General features: G+C 41.8%; 2 protein-coding genes across 6 annotated transcripts; one reads left to right on the top strand and one right to left on the bottom strand.

Moving 5' to 3' along the window:
• Nucleotides 1-1,617: 1,617 nt before the first annotated feature.
• Nucleotides 1,618-8,782, bottom strand: ankrd40 (ankyrin repeat domain 40). Its single transcript, XM_003452840.5, has 5 exons — nt 8,191-8,782; nt 7,492-7,640; nt 6,486-7,127; nt 5,366-5,547; nt 1,618-4,122 (listed from the first exon to the last, which is right to left on the bottom strand). Exons 1-5 carry the CDS (start codon nt 8,322-8,324, stop codon nt 3,979-3,981), a joined length of 1,251 nt encoding a protein of 416 aa, XP_003452888.1. The 5' UTR covers nt 8,325-8,782; the 3' UTR covers nt 1,618-3,978.
• Nucleotides 8,783-10,565: 1,783 nt separating this feature from the next.
• Nucleotides 10,566-18,145, top strand: luc7l3 (LUC7-like 3 pre-mRNA splicing factor). Of its 5 annotated transcripts, XR_003219953.1 has the most exons (12): nt 10,566-10,829; nt 11,537-11,603; nt 11,698-11,737; nt 11,833-11,977; nt 12,141-12,215; nt 13,183-13,287; nt 13,583-13,744; nt 13,897-14,306; nt 14,487-14,677; nt 15,594-15,808; nt 16,018-16,138; nt 17,466-18,145. XR_003219953.1 is itself a non-coding variant. In XM_005457699.4 (11 exons), exons 1-10 carry the CDS (start codon nt 10,731-10,733, stop codon nt 15,773-15,775), a joined length of 1,476 nt encoding a protein of 491 aa, XP_005457756.1. In that variant the 5' UTR covers nt 10,566-10,730; the 3' UTR covers nt 15,776-15,808; nt 17,466-18,145. The 5 variants fall into 5 exon arrangements, 3 of the variants coding, with proteins under 3 accessions (XP_005457756.1, XP_005457755.1, XP_019213515.1); XR_002061882.2 differs by having other exon boundaries at nt 15,594-16,138; XM_005457699.4 differs by lacking the exon at nt 16,018-16,138.
• Nucleotides 18,146-18,384: the final 239 nt, after the last annotated feature.

The following is an 18,384-nucleotide window of genomic DNA, read 5'->3' as shown; positions in this document are numbered from 1 at the left end:
GTGCAAATGTTAAAGTAGAATGAACTTAACCACAGCTGGATGGCGTAGCAGCACTGAGCGATTAGCGCGATATCTCATTTTATCACATCTTGAAATACATGTCTAAAGTACACTCAACGGTCACTTTATGTACCCCTTAAACTACTTCTTAACACTAACATCTAATCAGCCAATCAGATGGCAGCAACTCAGTACTTTTAGGTAAGTAGACATGGTCAAGATGACCTGTTGGCCTGCTGACCTGCTGGCCTTCACACTGAGTATCAGAACACAACTATTTCTTGGCTTTAAAGAGATTGGTCTGAAAAAGAGAAGAAAATCCAGTGAGCAGCAGTTCTCATGTCAGAAGTCAGAGAATGGCCACACAGCTTCAAGCTGATGAGGCCATATTAACTCAAATAATCACTTCTTACAGCCAAGGTATGCAGAAGAGCATGTCTGAATGCACAACACCTTGAAGTTTGAAGCCGATGGGCTACAGCAGCAGAAAGCCACACCTTGATGCCACCCCTGTCAGCTAAGAACAGGAAACGGAGGTTAAAACTCACACAGACTCAACAAACAAGGAAAAAAGATGGGAAAAAATGTCACCTTGTCCAACAATCATTCAGATGGCAGGGTCACAATTTAATATCAACAGCATGAAAGCATGGACCCATCCTGCCTTGTTTCAACAGCTCAGGCTGGTGATGGTGCTGCGATGGTGCTGCAATGGTGCGAGGGTTATTTTCCTGGCAAATTTTCGGCCCCTTAGTATCAATTATGCATTGTTTAAATACCACAGCCTACCTGAATATTATTGCTGACCACGTCCATCCTTTTATGAAAAGTCTATCCATCTTCTGATGGCTGCTTCCAGCAGGATAACAAGCAAGGTCACAAAAATCATATCATGAATCTTGAGTGTGGCAATAAGTTGCCTGCACTCAAAGGGCTTCCACAGTCACCAGATCACAATCCAACAGAGCACCTTTGGAATGTGGTAGAACGGGGAGATCGACATCATAGATGCTACCATGTCAATATGGCCCAACATTTTGGAGGAATGTTTTCAGCAACTGAATCTCTGCCACGAAAAACAAAGGCAGCTCTGAATTGGATCAACCCTCTACTGGCAAAGTGTACCTAATGAAGTGGCCAGAGCATATGCATATAATTGTAACAGCAGCATTTAAAATGTAAATGTCAAGCAACTCCTTGATTCCTGACTGGCTGATTGATGTATGCAAGCTATGAGCAATGTGATGACACTATGAGAATCATCTTATCAAATGTACCTTGGTAAGAGTTTAATTTACTTCCCTGTGGTTTTATTATACTTAGATTTGGGTTTGTATAGCTAACAACCTACAAATGGAAAAATATTCTGATGTTTATTAGAATCAACGTTTAGGCTGTAATACAAACAGTATCTCTATGACTGCAGTGAACTCAAAGAAATTTAGAAAAATCTGTAGATTATCACACTAGTCCTTCTACATGTGGCTCTTCTTGTATTTTCTCATGTGTGCCCTCTTCTGGTTGTCACCTGAAACACATTTCATTTCAGTTAAACTTGCAACACAACACATGTAAAAGGAAAAGAGTTCAGTGTAGATATTCAAACAATTAGTCAGATGGAGATATGCCATGCTTTATCAAAGAACATACAGGTCATCAGAAACAACAAACAAAAAAAAATTAAACAGTGCCCAAGATTAATTCTACAAGTACACAGGACGTACTGTATATAAAAATATCAGACTCTGAATGCATAGGTTAAGTCAAACTGCTTTTTCTAGAACAATAAGCAACCCAACAAATACAACGTTAGTCATCCGCTTCCCACAGAATCAAAGACGACTCCATAAAAACCGACTGCAAACATGCTGCTCTCATTCACCGGGGCGCAAACCGTCCCCACTTTCTCAACTGAGCTCCTGCCTGACACACGTGGCACAACTTCACTTAATAAAGCATTTTAAAATAGTTTGGAACATAAACTAAGCACTCCGTCTACCTCCTTTCACCTTCAAGAAAACCTCTGAAACACCTTCCTCCTCCCCACACATTGCACTTAGCTTCAGCATCACAGCACTCCACCCGCCACTTTGTTGAACTCCTCCGAGACATTAGACTTTTTTTTTGACACGTAAACAACAGGCCTAGCTGGTTTAAAACATACATACAAATTAATTAAAAAATATAAAACATATAAATACAGTAAGAGCTTCAGGTAATACAGTTGAACAGTAAACAGTTACCACTGGGTAAGAAACTGATTGCAGGGCATGAGCGGCGTCCGCCAGCACTGCTTAAAAGAAACGAGCCCCAGCATCGTGAATTAAAGGATTATGTGTCGATGAAAGCAGCATAAACATTACCATCTAACACGACGTGGCTGTGCCTCTTCACCAGTTTAACAATTAGCTTTCCTATTAGTGTTAATCGTCAACTAACATTACTTTGATTTTTTTGTTGTGTATTTAAATTTTTAAAAGGACTTACTAGCACTAGACTGGCCTTGCTGGTAGAACTAAAGCCATACATTTATACTCCTCCTGTCTTTACTAAAAAAAAAAAAATCTAGTCACCATATACGAGTTTAGGTTTGAATTGAAGTGACAGTGCTGTTTGTAATATTATTTTCGCAACAAGGAAGCGCTGAATCATAAAAAACAAACACCGTCAGGTCCTTAGCAATCTCTTGTTTCATTCCTTCCTGGAGTTGAATATCGGTCGAGGATGCCTTCTTTTATGTGGTTAGCATCTTTGCTGGCTAGATTCGTTTTTGGTTTCAATCCTAACACATTTAAACATATGGACAACAACTGAATACATTCGAACTCATGGAAAAACGAAACGGAGAGTCATAAGCAACCTCTGCTGGGACTCGAGCCTCATCAGCCTAAAGCGTTATTCATGGTCTTGCTTTATTAGTATTAGTGTAATTGTAAATTAAATATGAACCCTTCACAGTTGACGATAAGTTTTATAGTGACGAAACATATTAACATACCCTGCAAAGCAAAAGTGATATTTGTTTAAAAAGAAAAAGGAAAAAAAAGGGGGGGTCAGTTTCAAGTGGCTGCAGTTTTATCTCCAACATTTAAGTCTTACGTGAATAAACAAACATAACTAGATCTTCCTTTACCACAGTGTACAACTGAATGGTTTCACTATGCAGGGAAACGAGTACTCCTGCTCAAACGTGTCCATCCTTGTGGGAAAGAGATTAAAGCGTCATCTCTGCTATCGTCTAATACAAGTAAAATTAGTCCAGCGATACTTCAAATGTCACCTGTTGTGAGATTAAATCCACCTTGAGAATTAGGCCAAGAGCAGATACACTGCAGGAAAAAAAAAAAAAACCACACAGTTTTTTGCCTACAGCATATATGAAAGTGTGTACTAGAGCCAGTACGTGTGATATCACTCAACAGGTCACGTCCACTGTGCTGCGCCTGGTCCTGTTCTGTTGACTTGATTATCTTATCAGTTAGAGTTATGCAAATCCTTCCTGTTGCCCTCTGCTCGCTGTCTTCTCAGACCACAGCCTGAACCAGTATAGAAACGTGTCCATATAAGGCTATTGCAGAATCCCGTTCAAGTCCAGCCCATAAGGAAGACAAGCCAGTGTCCTCCTCTGTTGTCCAACTGGAGCCTTGGCACAAAGTGCAGTGGGAGGAGAGAAAAGAGCTAAAGAGATGAGAGAGGTGCCCGAATACTTCTGCACGTCATTCAGGGCACCATGCATCAGTAATCGCTTAGAACTGGTTTGGGTACACAAAAGCAGCGTGAGGGTCAGAGGAGGACAGGAGGCAAACAATAAGCTACAGTCTGGGGGGAAAAAAAAGATTCCCAGTTAGTTAAACTGGCAAAACACCAAAGCTGAACAAAACTGTAACGAGGGACCTGGGCAGGCAACTAGTTATGGTTGCTTGAGGGTAGCTACAGAAGCCCATTGTAAGCAGGGGGACTTCCAGCTTTTTGGGAGCTCTAGTAGGTGAGTCGGGAGGCCTTCATGTTGTAGCAGGGTCTGTCTGTTAGGCCCCCAGACCCAGAGAAGAGGGACAGGCCTTCTGCTTTCTCCAACACGACCTCCAGCTCCTGAAAGTCCTGCAACCGAGCCACATCCTTGTCCTGGTCAGGAGACAGATAGTCGCATTTGAAATCGTCAACAAACACTACAGTTTCAACAAGTTCAAGTTAAACCTTTTTTTCATGGACATCCATAAAGTAGAGAGGACGTGGATATGACCAAAGAAAATGGAATCACTGAATGATTTCACTCTAAACTAACACAGCAGCACAGAACTGTGTGTGTTGTTACTGAGAGCATACGTCCTTACTGAAATCTACCACCCACTGCACGTACCCCCCCCCTCAATTATTTAAAAATATGAAGGTTTAACCAATCAAGAGACACAGACCTGAAATAGCTTACTTATGCCTTCAATAATTTTACGTAACTGATGTTTAGCTGCCTCGTGTAAAGCCCAAAGCTTCTTGTCTTTTTATGTCAGTGGAGTTCAGTTTGGGTCACCCTGGGGTTGGACTACAATACAGAGCCACTTTCAGCTACTTTGAGTTTTCACAGACTAAACAATGAATGGAAAGAGAAAACAAAATGAACCACTTGTTGCAGCGCTAGATGCTGCAGCTTTGTCTTTTGATATTCATTCTAATTTGATCAGGCAGTCATCATTTGGACATAAGAGAACATACAACAGTGTACCGAGGGGGGTGGGAAGGTTTCAATGGAAAGTTCAAGTGGCTCACAAACTACAGATTAAGAGATTTAGAGAGTGTCACATGCATGAGTCAGACAGAGGAAAGCAGTGAGACTGAAAAGCTGAATTGTTTTGAATATATTCCTAACCTAACAGGACAGGTTGCATTGCTGCGCTAGGCAGATACTAAGCATGCATTATATACGACACGTCAGCCTGAGAGTGGCTTTGGTGCATTTTCATTAGGTGTGTATTTAGCACGAAATTACACAGTAGCAGAAGATGTCACACAGTCCTTGTAACAAAGGATATGGCAACCTATAATATTCACAACAACCTTTTGTTTAAAAGGTTTAAAGTTTCATAGAGTGAGGCCAATTTCTAACCACACAGACAGCAGACTAAATATACTCCACTTTGTCCCCTCCACTGAATTTGTTTGTAATACTATCCGTCTCATGCCCTCCTTTAAATGAGACCAAGAAATAATAATAATGAAGAGGAAAAAAAGCCTTTAAATGGCTGAAATGGTCTTTCCACATCTAAGATAGTATGACAGAGAAAATCGGTCGCTTGTTCTCCATTGTGTGGACATGACACTGTACAATAACATCATCAGCCTACACAGAGTAAGCAGGCTTTTGTGTCCGTACCTTTCTCAGCATGGTGTTGGGCAGCTTGCGGATCTTCTCCACGTGCTCGGCGCTGATATCCAACTCACGGCAACAGACTCGTAGAAGGGAACGATAGGTGAGCTCCTGGCGGTCCAGCTCCACCTCAATGAAGTCGTTCTCCCGTGCATTGGGGTTCTGGATACGCACCTTCAGTACCAACTCTAGAGAGCGAGAACAACAGCAATACATCTTTACATTAACCACCAAAGTGTCACACAGGCACCAGGTGCATCTTGTCATTTTGGCTGTAAAATCATAAAATAATTATTTTCTTTCAGGAACCATTTGAACTTTCTCTACAGCTCAAAGTGGTTGAGAAGTTTTGGTAATCTCAAGCACACATGGTAACATGTAACCTGTGGAAACGCAAATATATGATTTTTCTGTCTGTGCTCAGACAGCAGCACCTTATGAATGCTTTGTACTACTATGAGAGACTGAATATTCTTTCTGAACAGTTCATTTACTGATCATTTAAAAAGTGAAAAGAAAGGGTCTGTTTAGTTTTTATGAAAGCACATTTATAAAGAAAGCATGCTGGTTATATTTTGTCATAAAGACCAGTTTCTGGTTTGACAGGTTGACGACATCATGCAGACAATTTAAGTTGTTATATCTGTGATATTATTAGTAACTCAGCTGCAAATATCCATATTGCCATGCCACATGAAAGTTTTACTGTCAAAACATTCACCGACAAAGTGTCAAAGAGCCTGGTTCTTTCTTACCCCTGCTACGCCTGACACCAGAAGGTGTTTAGCAGTGTGCAGTAATTTAATGGGGCTCTGCTAGCTGCCAGGAAAACTCAAGGCAAAGGAGGAAGTTACTACTCTCAGCTAAGAAATCCTTACAGCATGCAGTTTCTAGAAAATAATCCATGCTGTTGGTTTTATATTTCTATTTGCATAAACATTAATCAAACAAGATGTATAAAAAGTAAACCGCACGTCATGTTTATTAGAAAAATGTGCTGATACTTGTGGTGCTGTACCTCGAAGCTTCAGAGTAAACCAGGGGAGCTGTTTCTTCCCACTTAATGTGTTTGAAATTGAGATAAACATTTCCTGTTATTTTAATCTTTAATTCTCAGTAAACCCACCTTGTACATTGACAGGGAAGGTGCTGGTGAAAAAGAAAGGCTGGAAGGCTGGCATGGCACCACCAGCCTGGCCGTAACTCAGCTGCTGCGGGATGGACTGCTGTCTGCTCACAGTTGGGTTTGTGCTTGCCACTGGGGCTTGGACCTGGCTCCCACCGTTGCTAGCCAAGCTGGGACTGGGTGAGGCCAGTGGAGGCGAACACACGGTGCCGTTGTGCACCACTGTGTGCGGGTAATCGGCGTGGTTGACGAGGTGAGGCTCGACTGATAGGTCCATGGGCACCGTGCAGTTAACGACAGCGTGACTGTGGGAAGCAGCCGTGCTGGGTGAGACACCGTTCTGCTCGTTCACAGGGATGAACTCCCCAGTCTGGGCTTGGCTGTGGTTGATGGTGGGATTTGAGGAAGGAGCGGAGGCATCAAAGACGAGGCTCTGTGATTTCCGAGGAGGCTCGTGCGTTGGCGAAAGAGATGCCGAATCACTCTGCGTGTCTTCAGCGTGCTCTCCAGAACCGTTTTGTGTAAGGTGAATCACCTCTGACTTCTTGTCCATCTTGGAATACATAAAGGGCGGGTTAGACAGGTAGTTGGGGACGATTGGCAACTCGGGCTCCTTCACTTCAGGCACTTCCTCCACCTCAACTGTTGCAATAATGATCACAAAAGAGGGGGCATTATTTCCTGGAAACAGACTCGAAAAAATAGCAAAGATTGCCGCAGATGTGTCAACACAAATGCCCAGTGTTATAACTGATTATAGATACACACTTCACTCACTCAATCGCACTTACACATTCATGCAGTACTTTTATCTATGCCTAAGCACTTCCTAACATTCATACACTGATGGATGCCCAAGGAAGCTTCAGCATGCAGATCAGAGGAGCCGGTATCGATCCACTGATGCTACAACTGGTGGACAACCCGCTCTACGGCCTGAGCCGTAACCAGCCCAGTTACACCGATGTGACACAGGGAGCAGCAGAGTGAGAAATGCTGACTTTACCTCCTAACAGTCTTTTGATCTCCGGCTTGGATGTCAGTTGTGACGCTAACTCATCCTTTGCTGTGAGGATGTCTTTGTCTGCTCCGCAACTGAGTAAGTAGGACACTATGTGCTTGTGATTCCTCTTGCATGCCCAGTGTAAGCACGTCCTGCAGGGATTATTGGAGAAACAAGACAATTTAGTGTTGTACAAAAAGAAAAGGAAAAATAATAACAGAAATATACTGTATCACTCAAGTGGTACCACCTCTCATTAAGCTGACTATAGTGTGTGGCACTGGCATACAAAATGGAAACATATAAATAATGTATATATTACTTTAAAACTTAACCAAAATCTCGATATGACTCTATTTGGTTCTTTATGGGTGCAAAGTAACTGATGATGGGCGCATGCGTGAAAATGTAATAATCAAAGGTGGGTTTGTGTTTCCGAACTCAATAACCAGGCTACAGCAAAGAGAAAAAGCTTGTGGTTGAAGCAGCCACTTTACTCAATACTTTGCTTGTTTGCTGGTTTTAAAGTAAAGCTAAAAGTGGCAGCGCTGGCTGATTAACAAGCCCTGCTTGGCGTAATAGGATAACGCTGAGCAGTGTTTTTAATCCCTGTAGCTCTGCTCTACAATGACTGCACTCAACTCCTGGCCGGCTGCAGTCGCGACCGAACAAATACTACTATAAATCGGTGAAAACACTTACCATCCGTTGATTTCGTTTTGTGAGTTGACATTAACCCCACTCTCCACTAACGCCCGCACTTCATCGATATCCCCGATGGCAGACGCCTCTCTCAGCTGCTCCTGTAGCTCTTTATCCAGCGAATTTGTGGACATTTTTGGTTCACACGGCTAGCGACGTGCGCTCATAGGACACGCAAAGGCCACGCGAATTATGTTGCCAATACTAATTAGCTAAATATACTGGTAACCGCTAGCATTAGCTACCAGGCTAACCTTACCTACTGGCTAGCTCGACGAGGTGCTAGCTTATGGCAGCAAATCGCTTTGGTTATTTCAACTACGTGTTGACCGTCTCTGGCGTTCACACGTCAAGTCGTGTCCCCGCCGCGTGTTTCTGCTGTTAGTTCGCGTTACAGTGGCACCACATGCACTCGCTATAAACTCATTCAATCAAGCAGTAGTGTCAGAGCTCCGTCAATGCACTGCCAAAAACACCGCCGCCTCGTCGGGGGGGCATCTTTAGATGTGACAACAGTGAGCACAAATGTTAGTTCCCCTCCGAGGAATCGCGTAGCCCGTGCGATTCCCCACGTAAATTGTGTGATACTGCCGTTGGCTGTCATGAATAAGGAAATAACTGGGAGATAAAAGTTCAAAGTACTTCAACTGTTTTTTACTCACACGTGTTGCAGGCAAGCTGGAATAAACCTCCCTACACTTATAATCGCTACTCCAGAAAAACCTAAACAGCTGTTGATTATTTGTCCCAAGCACACCTGTTACTTTTGTTTTTATATCCATTTTAATAAAGTTATAAATACTGGTTTTAAACTTGAAGTACATTTTTAAGCTGAATTTCCTCAGTATGCCACTAGAGGGGAGCAAACACCCACGATACTACACTAACTTGAACTTTGGTGTAAGATACACCAGGGATACTACAGCTGCAAGGCAGCAATTTTAAAGAATCACAGTTTCAGACTTTATGAGTGGCGAGGGGAATTGCAAGAAGACGAGAGGAACGAAGATAAGGAGTCTTAGTGGTAAAGTGAGGGAGTACAACTAAGTATTCAAAGGAAGAGGTTAACAAAGAAAAAGTAGACAAGAGTACTGGGAGGCTGGGTGTACAGCAAAGAGAAGTGGCAAAGGCTAATAGTGGATTGTATGTAAGGCTCTGGACACTAAGAACAGAGAACAGGAGTTGTATAAACTGGTTATGGTAAGAGATCAATGTGGAAAAGATGCATAGCAGTTTAGGGTGATTAAGGTTAGAGGTGGAAATGCACAAATGAGTGAAAAAAGTACGTTGAGAAGAGCGGAGGGCCGATCAAGAGGATTTCAGAATATTATTTAGTTTTCAGTGATATTAACTTTCTTAGCAGAAAACTAATATATGATATTTGAAATTATATTTGACAACAGCATAATAAAACTGTGAATTCTGTTTTGGCTCTGCCAGCCCAATAGTTTTAGTGGCCCCCATATGACTACCGTATAAAACATTTTTGGGAGGCACCACTGGATGTAAGAAGATGCAATGCTTGCTCTGAGTGTTGCTGTAAAGGTGCATAGAAACTCAGAGGGAGTTGAAATGAGTTACTAGATGGTAGTAAAACCTGTTATGATGTATGGCTAAATGAAAGGAGAGGAGACAAAGTTACAGTTCATAGATGGTGGACTGAAAGAGGACATGCAGAGGGTTGGTGTGACAGAGGAAAACTAAAACACATTGGGGACAATAACAGGAAATCTATGTGGACTTGCTTTAATAAATATTTGGTCAGCACTGAAGTCACAAAAGTATACATTTATTAATCATTTCTGGCAGTAATCGGATCTGGCAAAATCTGCATCACTGAGATAGATTTTGATGATGCCATAGCACTGCATCTGTGAAATATGCAGTCAGAAAGCTTCACGTGTGTTTGTTGTTATCAACATTCACTGAGTTTGAAGTTTTTAGTGTGACCGATGGGAACTGAGTAAAAGCAACAAGTAAACATTATATATTACAGTATCAAATAAAGAGCCAATGCCAGTGGAAAATAACATTAGTTCATCTCTGAATGTCCTTGTGTGATATCCTCTGATGAGCCTTTTCATACACCACCACAATCTGGCTATTCAATGCAGCATTTGTCTTCAAGAACCTTAAAGAAGTCCAAACGCTTTTCTTTCCAAGCTCATCAGACTAATCTGAACTTGCTTCCGTTGTAAACTTTCAAAATAAAACAAAGCACAAACATACGCAGTGCCGCAACATCTATTTCTGATCAAAATACAAATAGAAATTGCATATTTTGTCCGTTTTTGATCAATGGTAAAAGTTTGCAGCACTATACGGAGAACTGAATCCTGGACACGATGGTCAGACTAGTACTTCCGGTTCAGAGGCCGCGGGAGCAGCTCCTGGGCTGGTTGTACTCGGACTGCGAGCGGGCGTTGTTGTTACAAGGTCTGCCATTTTGATTAGAAGCACTTCGCGCAGCAGATGGTGTGAGTTAGGCCTTCTGGATATTATTGTAGTACTTTAAATTAAGGCTACATTCCCGCAGAAAAATGCTTTCTGCCGCCCAGTTACTCGACGAGTTGATGGGTCGAGATAGAAACTTGGCCCCTGACGAGAAGCGATCCAACGTACGGTGGGACGACGAGAGCGTAAGTTAGCATTCTAGCTACCATTAGCTTAGCTAGTTTTAAAACCTATTAACCGTGAGGTGTCCAAAATACGCGTGCATGGCGTGCGCGGTGAGTATCGGCTAGTTTAAGCAGTATGGCCTCCAAATTAAAATTTCTCGATTCACGCACAGAATCGATGGCGAAAAGCGGGCGGTTTGAGTCAGTGGTGCTTGAACACGCGTGTTAGCGAGATTAGCATCACGATTTGGTCATTCTTAAAAGGTTTCATAGGGCTCACTTCAGTTTTAGCAACTTGTTTTCTGGGTATAGTTGGGCTAATAGTTTAACTGTGTTAATACAAATGATTTCGATGTGCTAATGTGTGAAAGGACCTGCACATTACGTTCTCTAAAGGTTATGCTCTGCTTTATTGCATAAACTGGCATTGCGATGTCTGAAGACTTAATACGGTTACATACATGCTGCTTTGTATGTAATTCGGCATTAATATTTAATATTAATAATAAATACTGTTTTCCATGCTGTTGTGTTTTTGTTTCACTTGCAGTGTTGTGGGTATTTTTTGTGTTCTTAGTTCAAGCAGAAATTGATTAGGTAAATTTGTACGACTACCACATTCATTTGCTTATAGTTGGTCTAACTAACATGCTGTCACTTAATCCAATGTGATCTACTATGGAGGCACAATTTACATAAAACTGTTTGATATGTTTTCTTTTATTCAGGTCTGTCGGTACTATTTGTGTGGCTTCTGCCCTGCTGAGTTATTCACAAACACTCGCTCTGACTTGGGTAAGTTGGGAACTTTGTATTCCCAAAATGTATTATAAACTGGACAAAGCCCTTGAGATTTGACAATAATATGTTTATTGTTTTGGGTTCCCAGGTCCATGTGAGAAAATCCATGATGAAAATCTTCGAAAAATGTAAGTTCTTATTGTGGCTTTTTTTCTTTTTCTTTCCTTTTTTTTTGGCTTGATATTTTACACATAATTAACCAATTCTGTGTCGTTATATCCAGGTATGAGAAAAGCTCTCGCTTCATGAAGGAGGGTTATGAGCGAGATTTCTTGCGCTATCTGCAGTCACTACTGGCGGAAGTGGAGCGGCGGATCCGCAGAGGGCATGCCCGGCTTGCACTTTCCCAGGCTCAGCAGAATGCAGGGGTTCGTGCTTTTATTTGAGAACATCATTCTCAAACTCCTCTGTGCATCTTCATGTTTTCTCGGACCACAGTGCAAGATATGAATCTAAAAGAAAATAACATTACCTGTATGTTTCTGCTTAGGATGTATTGAACTTAGTTGTACTCATGTATTCATTCTGCAGGGCCCTGGTCCATCAGGAAAGAATGAGGAGAAAGTCCAGGTTCTAACAGAGAAGATCGAAGACCTGGTTGTGCAGGTTTGCCCGAAATCTTTAAATTAGTAGTGTTTGAGGAAAAACTGAAAGATTTGAACGCGGGTTCTTGCATCAGGATATCTGATGGTCTCCTACAAGTTCTTCTTCTAATGCCTTGCCACAGTGGAACACCTGCCTTCCTCTGACCTTATTACTAGCATCCTCCCCTGTCACGCTAACTCTCTGCATGTCCTCCTCCTTTACATCCATAAGTCTTCCTTCCTGGTTTCTCCCAATGAATATTTCAATATCTTTAACTCTGCCTCCTTGAGCTCTAAACTGAGTTTAACTCATACATCATAGCAGGTGCGACTACCATCTGATAATCCTACCCCTTCACTGTAGCTGCTATCATTCTGTTACAAATCACCCCTGACACTCATTCCTACCCACACCTCTCTGTCCACACTCATGTCTTCACCTCTCTTGTGCGGTCTGCATTACTTCGGCTGGTTGATCACATATATTTAAACTCCTCTACTTTAACTACCTCTGCTACTCTGCAGCTTCACTGTTCCACCAAAATTTGTGAATTTAGAAGGTATGTGGACTGCATGGCTAACTGTACATGCATTTGAAAAGACTACATTGGAGTCTGATAAAGGCTGTCCTGTCAAGAGGTTCACTGCAACCCACACTTGTGCAGTTTCTCCTTAAAATAATTGAATAACAAACAAATGTAATTTGTGAAAGGAGATTTTGAACCCTTTGGGAAAATAAGGAAAGGTGTTGCTCTTCACACTGATCTAAGTGTAAGCTGACTTCAGACTTGAAATCATTCAAATAGGATCAGCTACCTGTTGTGACCACAGCTGTTTTTGTGCATGTACTCTAGACTGTATGACACTTCAGATGCTTTTTCCTGACTGTATTACAGATCACACTATTTAAAATAAAACCACCTAAATTCTTATATGCACTCCATAAATCAAGTCGTGACATTGTAACATGGCTTTTTTCTTTTTGTCAGATTGAGGAACTGGGCTCTGAGGGCCGAGTGGAGGAGGCCCAGGGAATGATGAAACTGGTGGAGCAGCTGAAGGAGGAGAGGGAACTACTCAGCTCCACCCCCTCGGTGAGTCAGTTTACCCTGGGCTAATCAGCCTACAAACACAGCTTAAGATAGCATAACATGCACATCACCTACTATTAGACAGGAAACATAAGTTTAATTCCATTTCAAATACAAAAAATGAGTTTAAACTTAGCTGGTGAGCTAAAAGTTATTTTTTACTGTAGCTGTATTTCTTATTAATACTCTCAAAGTAAAATCTGTGCGAGCTGGGCAGGCAGCTATGATGGAAATCAGAAATGTGTTCCTTATTCTTTGACTTGATGTCTAATCACAAATTTATGCCCTTTCAATCCAGACCATCGAGAGCTTTGCCGCCCAGGAGAAACAGATGGAAGTGTGTGAGGTGTGTGGGGCCTTCCTCATTGTGGGCGATGCACAGTCCCGAGTGGACGACCACTTGATGGGGAAGCAGCACATGGGCTACGCCAAGATCAAATCCACTGTAGAGGAGCTCAAGGTGACAGGATTGTGTCATTCTTGTATCTTGAACTTTTTACAAACTTGAGCTGCTTGAGAGAGTGTTTCAATTAGACCATGCTTGGTGTTACTGTTTAAAAATGTCTGCAAGTGTTAGAAATTATATAATGTGTAATGTTTTTGTATTCTCAGGAAAAACTGCGCCGTCGCTCTGAAGACCCTCAGGGTGAAAACCCAGCACTCAAAAGAGAACGAGAAGAGCGGGAACGGGAGAGGGAGGAAAGGGAGAAAAAGCGCAAAGAGGGGGAAGAGAAGGAGAAGGAGCGCGAAAAAGAGCGAGAGAAGGAGAGGGAACGAGAGAGAGAGCGAGAGCGTGAAAGGGAGAGAGACAGAGAAAGAGAGAGGGAGAGAGAACGGGACAGAGAAAGAGACAGAGAGAGGGACAGGGAGAGAGACAGAGAGAGGGATAGGAGGGCACGTCGAAGCCACTCCGGCAGCCGCCATTCCAGTCGGGCATCGGACAGGAAACGGAGTAGATCCCGCGATCGCCGGAGGTCCAGGAGCAGAGACAAGGACAGGGACAGGGAACGCAAACGCAGCAGGTACGACTGACCAGACTGAGCGTTGCTCTTGGACTTACAGTCATGGAAATGTCACACACAAAGCAGAATCCAATGAAATGTTACAATTTAAAACATGCGAGAAGACATATTTGTAATTCTGAATGATTATTTTCTCAAACGTCATTTTAACCACAGCACTTTTTCTCCCCTTTTCTGTAGGAGCCGGGACAGAGAGAGGAGACGCAGCCGTGAACGCTCCGACAGGAAACGCCGCTCCCGAAGTCGTGACAGGAGGAGATCGCGTAGCTCAGAGCGCAAATCTCACCGCCACCGCAGCCGTAGCCGCAGCAAGGACCGGGACAGGGATCGGGAAAAGGAGAGAGACAGAGAGCGGTCATCAAAAGACAAAGGTACGGTCTGATTATTTTTGTGTTTGTTGCTTCCTCATCGTCCGCTGTCCTTCCAAACAATATATATTGAATACCATCCCTCCATTTATCTGTGCACTTCTACTTATCTAGTTCAGGGTTAAAATGGGGGGCTGGAGCCTGTTTCATACGGTGAAAGGCAGGGCCCACTATGGACAGGTCTATATCAGGAATGCCTTGAGGGAATTTCTTCAACACTGGCAAAAGCATTTTTTTATGTATCCAGGTAAAAGTCTCATTGAGATGGAGAAAAAAATCCTAGTGAGACTTTTGGCTGCTCTCAATGAGTCACAATGAGTAGCTCCACATATTTGATTTGGCAGATTTTTATGTTAGTTGTCTTACACCCGAAAGAAGTTTGTGTGTCCTCCAGGGATCAAACCCCAGATTTTCTCCTTGTTAGGTGAATGTGTAAACCACTACACAACTTATTTAAAAAATGTATCAATATGAATTAAAAAGAAAACTATTGTAGTTTGAAATTATGTTACATAAAGCACTTCACACAAAACACATGTTATTTATCTTTTAGACTACATGAGCAGTAATTCTACAGTCTCCCTCTTTTGTCTGTTTAGGACAGTATTCCATAAATGAGAAGTAGGATTACTAATATAATCAGGCACAGATAATTTTGTTAATACCAATAAAGGGCAGTTTGTTTGGTGCTTACCCAGACAACCTGCTCACACAATCAAACTGTTCCCATAAGAAGTTCTGCAGCAGTGTGTGCCCATAACAAATGAAAGAGGTGAACCAGAGCTCGACACAATCCCACTGAACATTTGTGCATCAACAAACAACTGTTGAACTCTTTAATAAGACAGTTTTTACTGAGCTTGCTCATATATTTCTTGTTAATATGTGCAATGTTTTCTTTTGTTTTTTTCCCCTTCAGACCGTAAGGGTACAGAGGAGAGGAGCAGCTCTAAGAAAGACAAGCACTCTGACGGAGATGCAGCCGCCATCAAGGCTTCTTCAGAACCGGAACCGATGCAGACGGAGGCGGCTGCCTTCTCCCCTCTGCTAAACGGCCAGCAAGAGCTCCTCCATTCTGAAGGTGACACTCAGTCCAATTAAAACTGATCTGATAGGACCTCAGATCAGGCTCAGGTAAGTGCGTCCTCCTCCTCACACCTCCCCTGGCTCTCAACCCAACCCCCTCCACCCTCCCCTCTCACGTCCCCTCCCCTACCCACCTCTCCCATCTCCCTTTACCCACCCTCTCACCCCTGCTCTCCCACCCTGTTTATGTTCAGTTCAATGCCTATGATTTTGTCTTATGTACTATATGCAAATATCTTTATCCTGTTTTTGAATAGTGCATCATAAGTATGCACTGAAGATGAAGGACTAGGCCCGATGAATGAGAAGAAGGTAGAAATCATTCACACAAAGCCAAGAGGGAAAGGCCAGTGTAGTCCTGAGCAAACATGCCCAGAGGTACCCCTCGTTTTGTATCGGTTTTTGATCCTTATAGATGTATATTTGTCTTTGTGGACAAAATGGCAGAAAAAGTTAACCCATCCAGTCAAGATTTCCTGCCTGTATTTACTTGTTTCTTTTATTTATTTACTTTTATATTTATCTTTTTTTATTTTTAACTTTGAAGTAGCAAAATGTAATAATTGCTATTTGTTGCTGTAATAATCCATATAGGGAGGAAAACCAGTCACTGTGTGTGTACATGTTTCCATTTAAAAACCTTGGAGTTTTCTCCTGCTCATATGTAAACGCACAGGTGAACAAACAGCCTTCGTCAGAGTTTTTTTTTTTTTTTGTCACAAAGAAGCTATTTATTTTGCCATATTTATAACTCAATTGCCATGGATTTGTTGTCCAGCGTACTGTGCCTGATGATGCCATGCCAGTGTGTGTTTGGGGGGTGTTAAAGCACCGGGGGCCTAACGTAACCTAACTAACTGGAGGGTAGGGTTTATCGAATGAATTGCAGCTGACTTCCATACCTCACACAGCGTTGGTGTTGTGAGCGAGACCACATGAGAAAAGGGCAAATTAAAAATCATGGATACTCTCTGACTCTCAAACTGTGCAGGTACTCACCCCAGGTACTCCTTTCTCTACCCACATCCATTTCTGAATGCTGTTGCCTGTCAGAAAAAAAAAAAAAAAAAAAAGCAAATTGTGTACTTCTCCAGAACACGAACTTGAAAGCTTGATTGTGTCACATATATTTTTAATTGTGCCTTCTTTGTTTTCCTATTTGTTAACTTTCAAACATGTTTGGGGAGAATGTGCGATAGGATTGTCAGAGACACACAGATGCACAGACAGCCTGCCTCATATTCCTTTGCCAAATTGGAAACCATTGCTGATGTGTGCTTTTCTACGGTGCTTTGGCTGTTTTAAAAATTTAATTTGCTCAGGTGTTTGTAATTTTACACTTAAAAAAGAACATATCAAGTGCATTTTCTCTTTGGCAAAGCAGATATTGTAGTTTTGACACTAAGTTCAGGTTTAGACTTGAGGCAGCTCTTGAAGAGCTTCTTTAAATTGCAAACTTGTGCAACATGTACAGAAAACAAAGTAATCTCAGGGAATTTTGGCCAAATGCAGTCAAGACTTCAAGTGTCTGTTGTGCTAGTAAATGGATAGCTTTGTGCATTATTAGCAGTGTCTCTTGAGGGAAATTTGACTAGTAAATGATTTTGTAAATTGTTGTTTGAGTGGCAGCAGTCGTTGCTACAAGCGGATGTTGTGGGACCCTGGCTAACATTGCATTTTGTGGACGTTTCTTTATGCTCAACAGGGGAAGCTGGAATATCTGGTTGAGGAAGAAGTTGAAGAGTGCACCCATCCCTACCCTGAACCTGATACTTCGCTGCTTAAAAACAAGGTGAACCACAAATGTGTAATGGCTTATTTAAAGAAAAATGAAAATAAATTAAAACACGTAAAATTGAGGAGAGAGGACAGAATGCATCGATTTTTCTTGTTCCATCACCTGTCCATCTTTTGGCTGGATAAGGATAGTTGTGGTTCATCTGTTTATCTGATTTTACTGGTCAAGATGTCAGCCAGACATCACTTAACAAACCAAACTTAGAGAAACTCTTTATGGATTTTTGTTTTTTATTTTGAAACTCTTTCCACATCCTCCGTGTTTCTTGGCATTTAGTGAAAATAAAATAAAATGAACAGTGCTTGTGGTTTGTATTGATTTGTCAGGTTCTACTTCACTTCCTGACCTTTTTTTTTTTTTTTTAAAGTCAATTGAAGCGTATGTACAGTGTTAGACCTTTTGAGACGAGCAGTGTCTTTTTTTCTCCTCTACTTTAGAGCTCATTTTGATCGCTCTTGTCCCAAAACTGTAAAATACTCTGATTTAATTTTGATCAATTTTGGAGATTTAAGATTTGTTTCTTTTTTTGCCCTGCTTTTATTGTCCATGTTGTACCATGATGAATAAAAAGTAAAATCTTGTCAAGATTGTTTTGGGTGTTTTGTTTTTTGTCACCTTCCCCACCCCGGTCATTGAGACTGTCTTGTCTGTAAGAGGTAGAGGCTCATCTCTAGTGGCACCTTGTTGGGTGTGTGGGGGAAAAAAAACATGAATTTGGACATGGAAATAATGAAGTGATGATTTTATTTTCTTTGCTTTAATTCTTTGTTCTGTTATGAAAATATGTAGCATTAAAAAAAACTTATTTTCTTGCCTAAAAATACGG

Source organism: Oreochromis niloticus, linkage group LG4 (genome assembly GCF_001858045.2).
Source record: "Oreochromis niloticus isolate F11D_XX linkage group LG4, O_niloticus_UMD_NMBU, whole genome shotgun sequence".
NCBI lineage: Eukaryota > Metazoa > Chordata > Actinopteri > Cichliformes > Cichlidae > Oreochromis > Oreochromis niloticus.
The sequence above is the reverse complement of the archived record's forward strand: the minus strand, read 5'-3'. Positions and strand labels throughout refer to the sequence as shown.

Coding starts and splice junctions, on each gene's coding strand:
- ankrd40 (XM_003452840.5), bottom strand. CDS start 8,324: ATGTCCACAAATTCGCTGGATAAAGAGCTACAGGAGCAGCTGAGAGAG. Junction 7,641..8,190: donor CAAAACGAAATCAACGGATG/GTAAGTGTTTTC, acceptor TAATCCCTGCAG/GACGTGCTTACACTGGGCAT. Junction 7,128..7,491: donor GATCAAAAGACTGTTAGGAG/GTAAAGTCAGCA, acceptor TTATTGCAACAG/TTGAGGTGGAGGAAGTGCCT.
- luc7l3 (XM_005457699.4), top strand. CDS start 10,731: ATGCTTTCTGCCGCCCAGTTACTCGACGAGTTGATGGGTCGAGATAGA. Junction 11,604..11,697: donor AAACACTCGCTCTGACTTGG/GTAAGTTGGGAA, acceptor TTGGGTTCCCAG/GTCCATGTGAGAAAATCCAT. Junction 13,745..13,896: donor CCACTGTAGAGGAGCTCAAG/GTGACAGGATTG, acceptor TTGTATTCTCAG/GAAAAACTGCGCCGTCGCTC.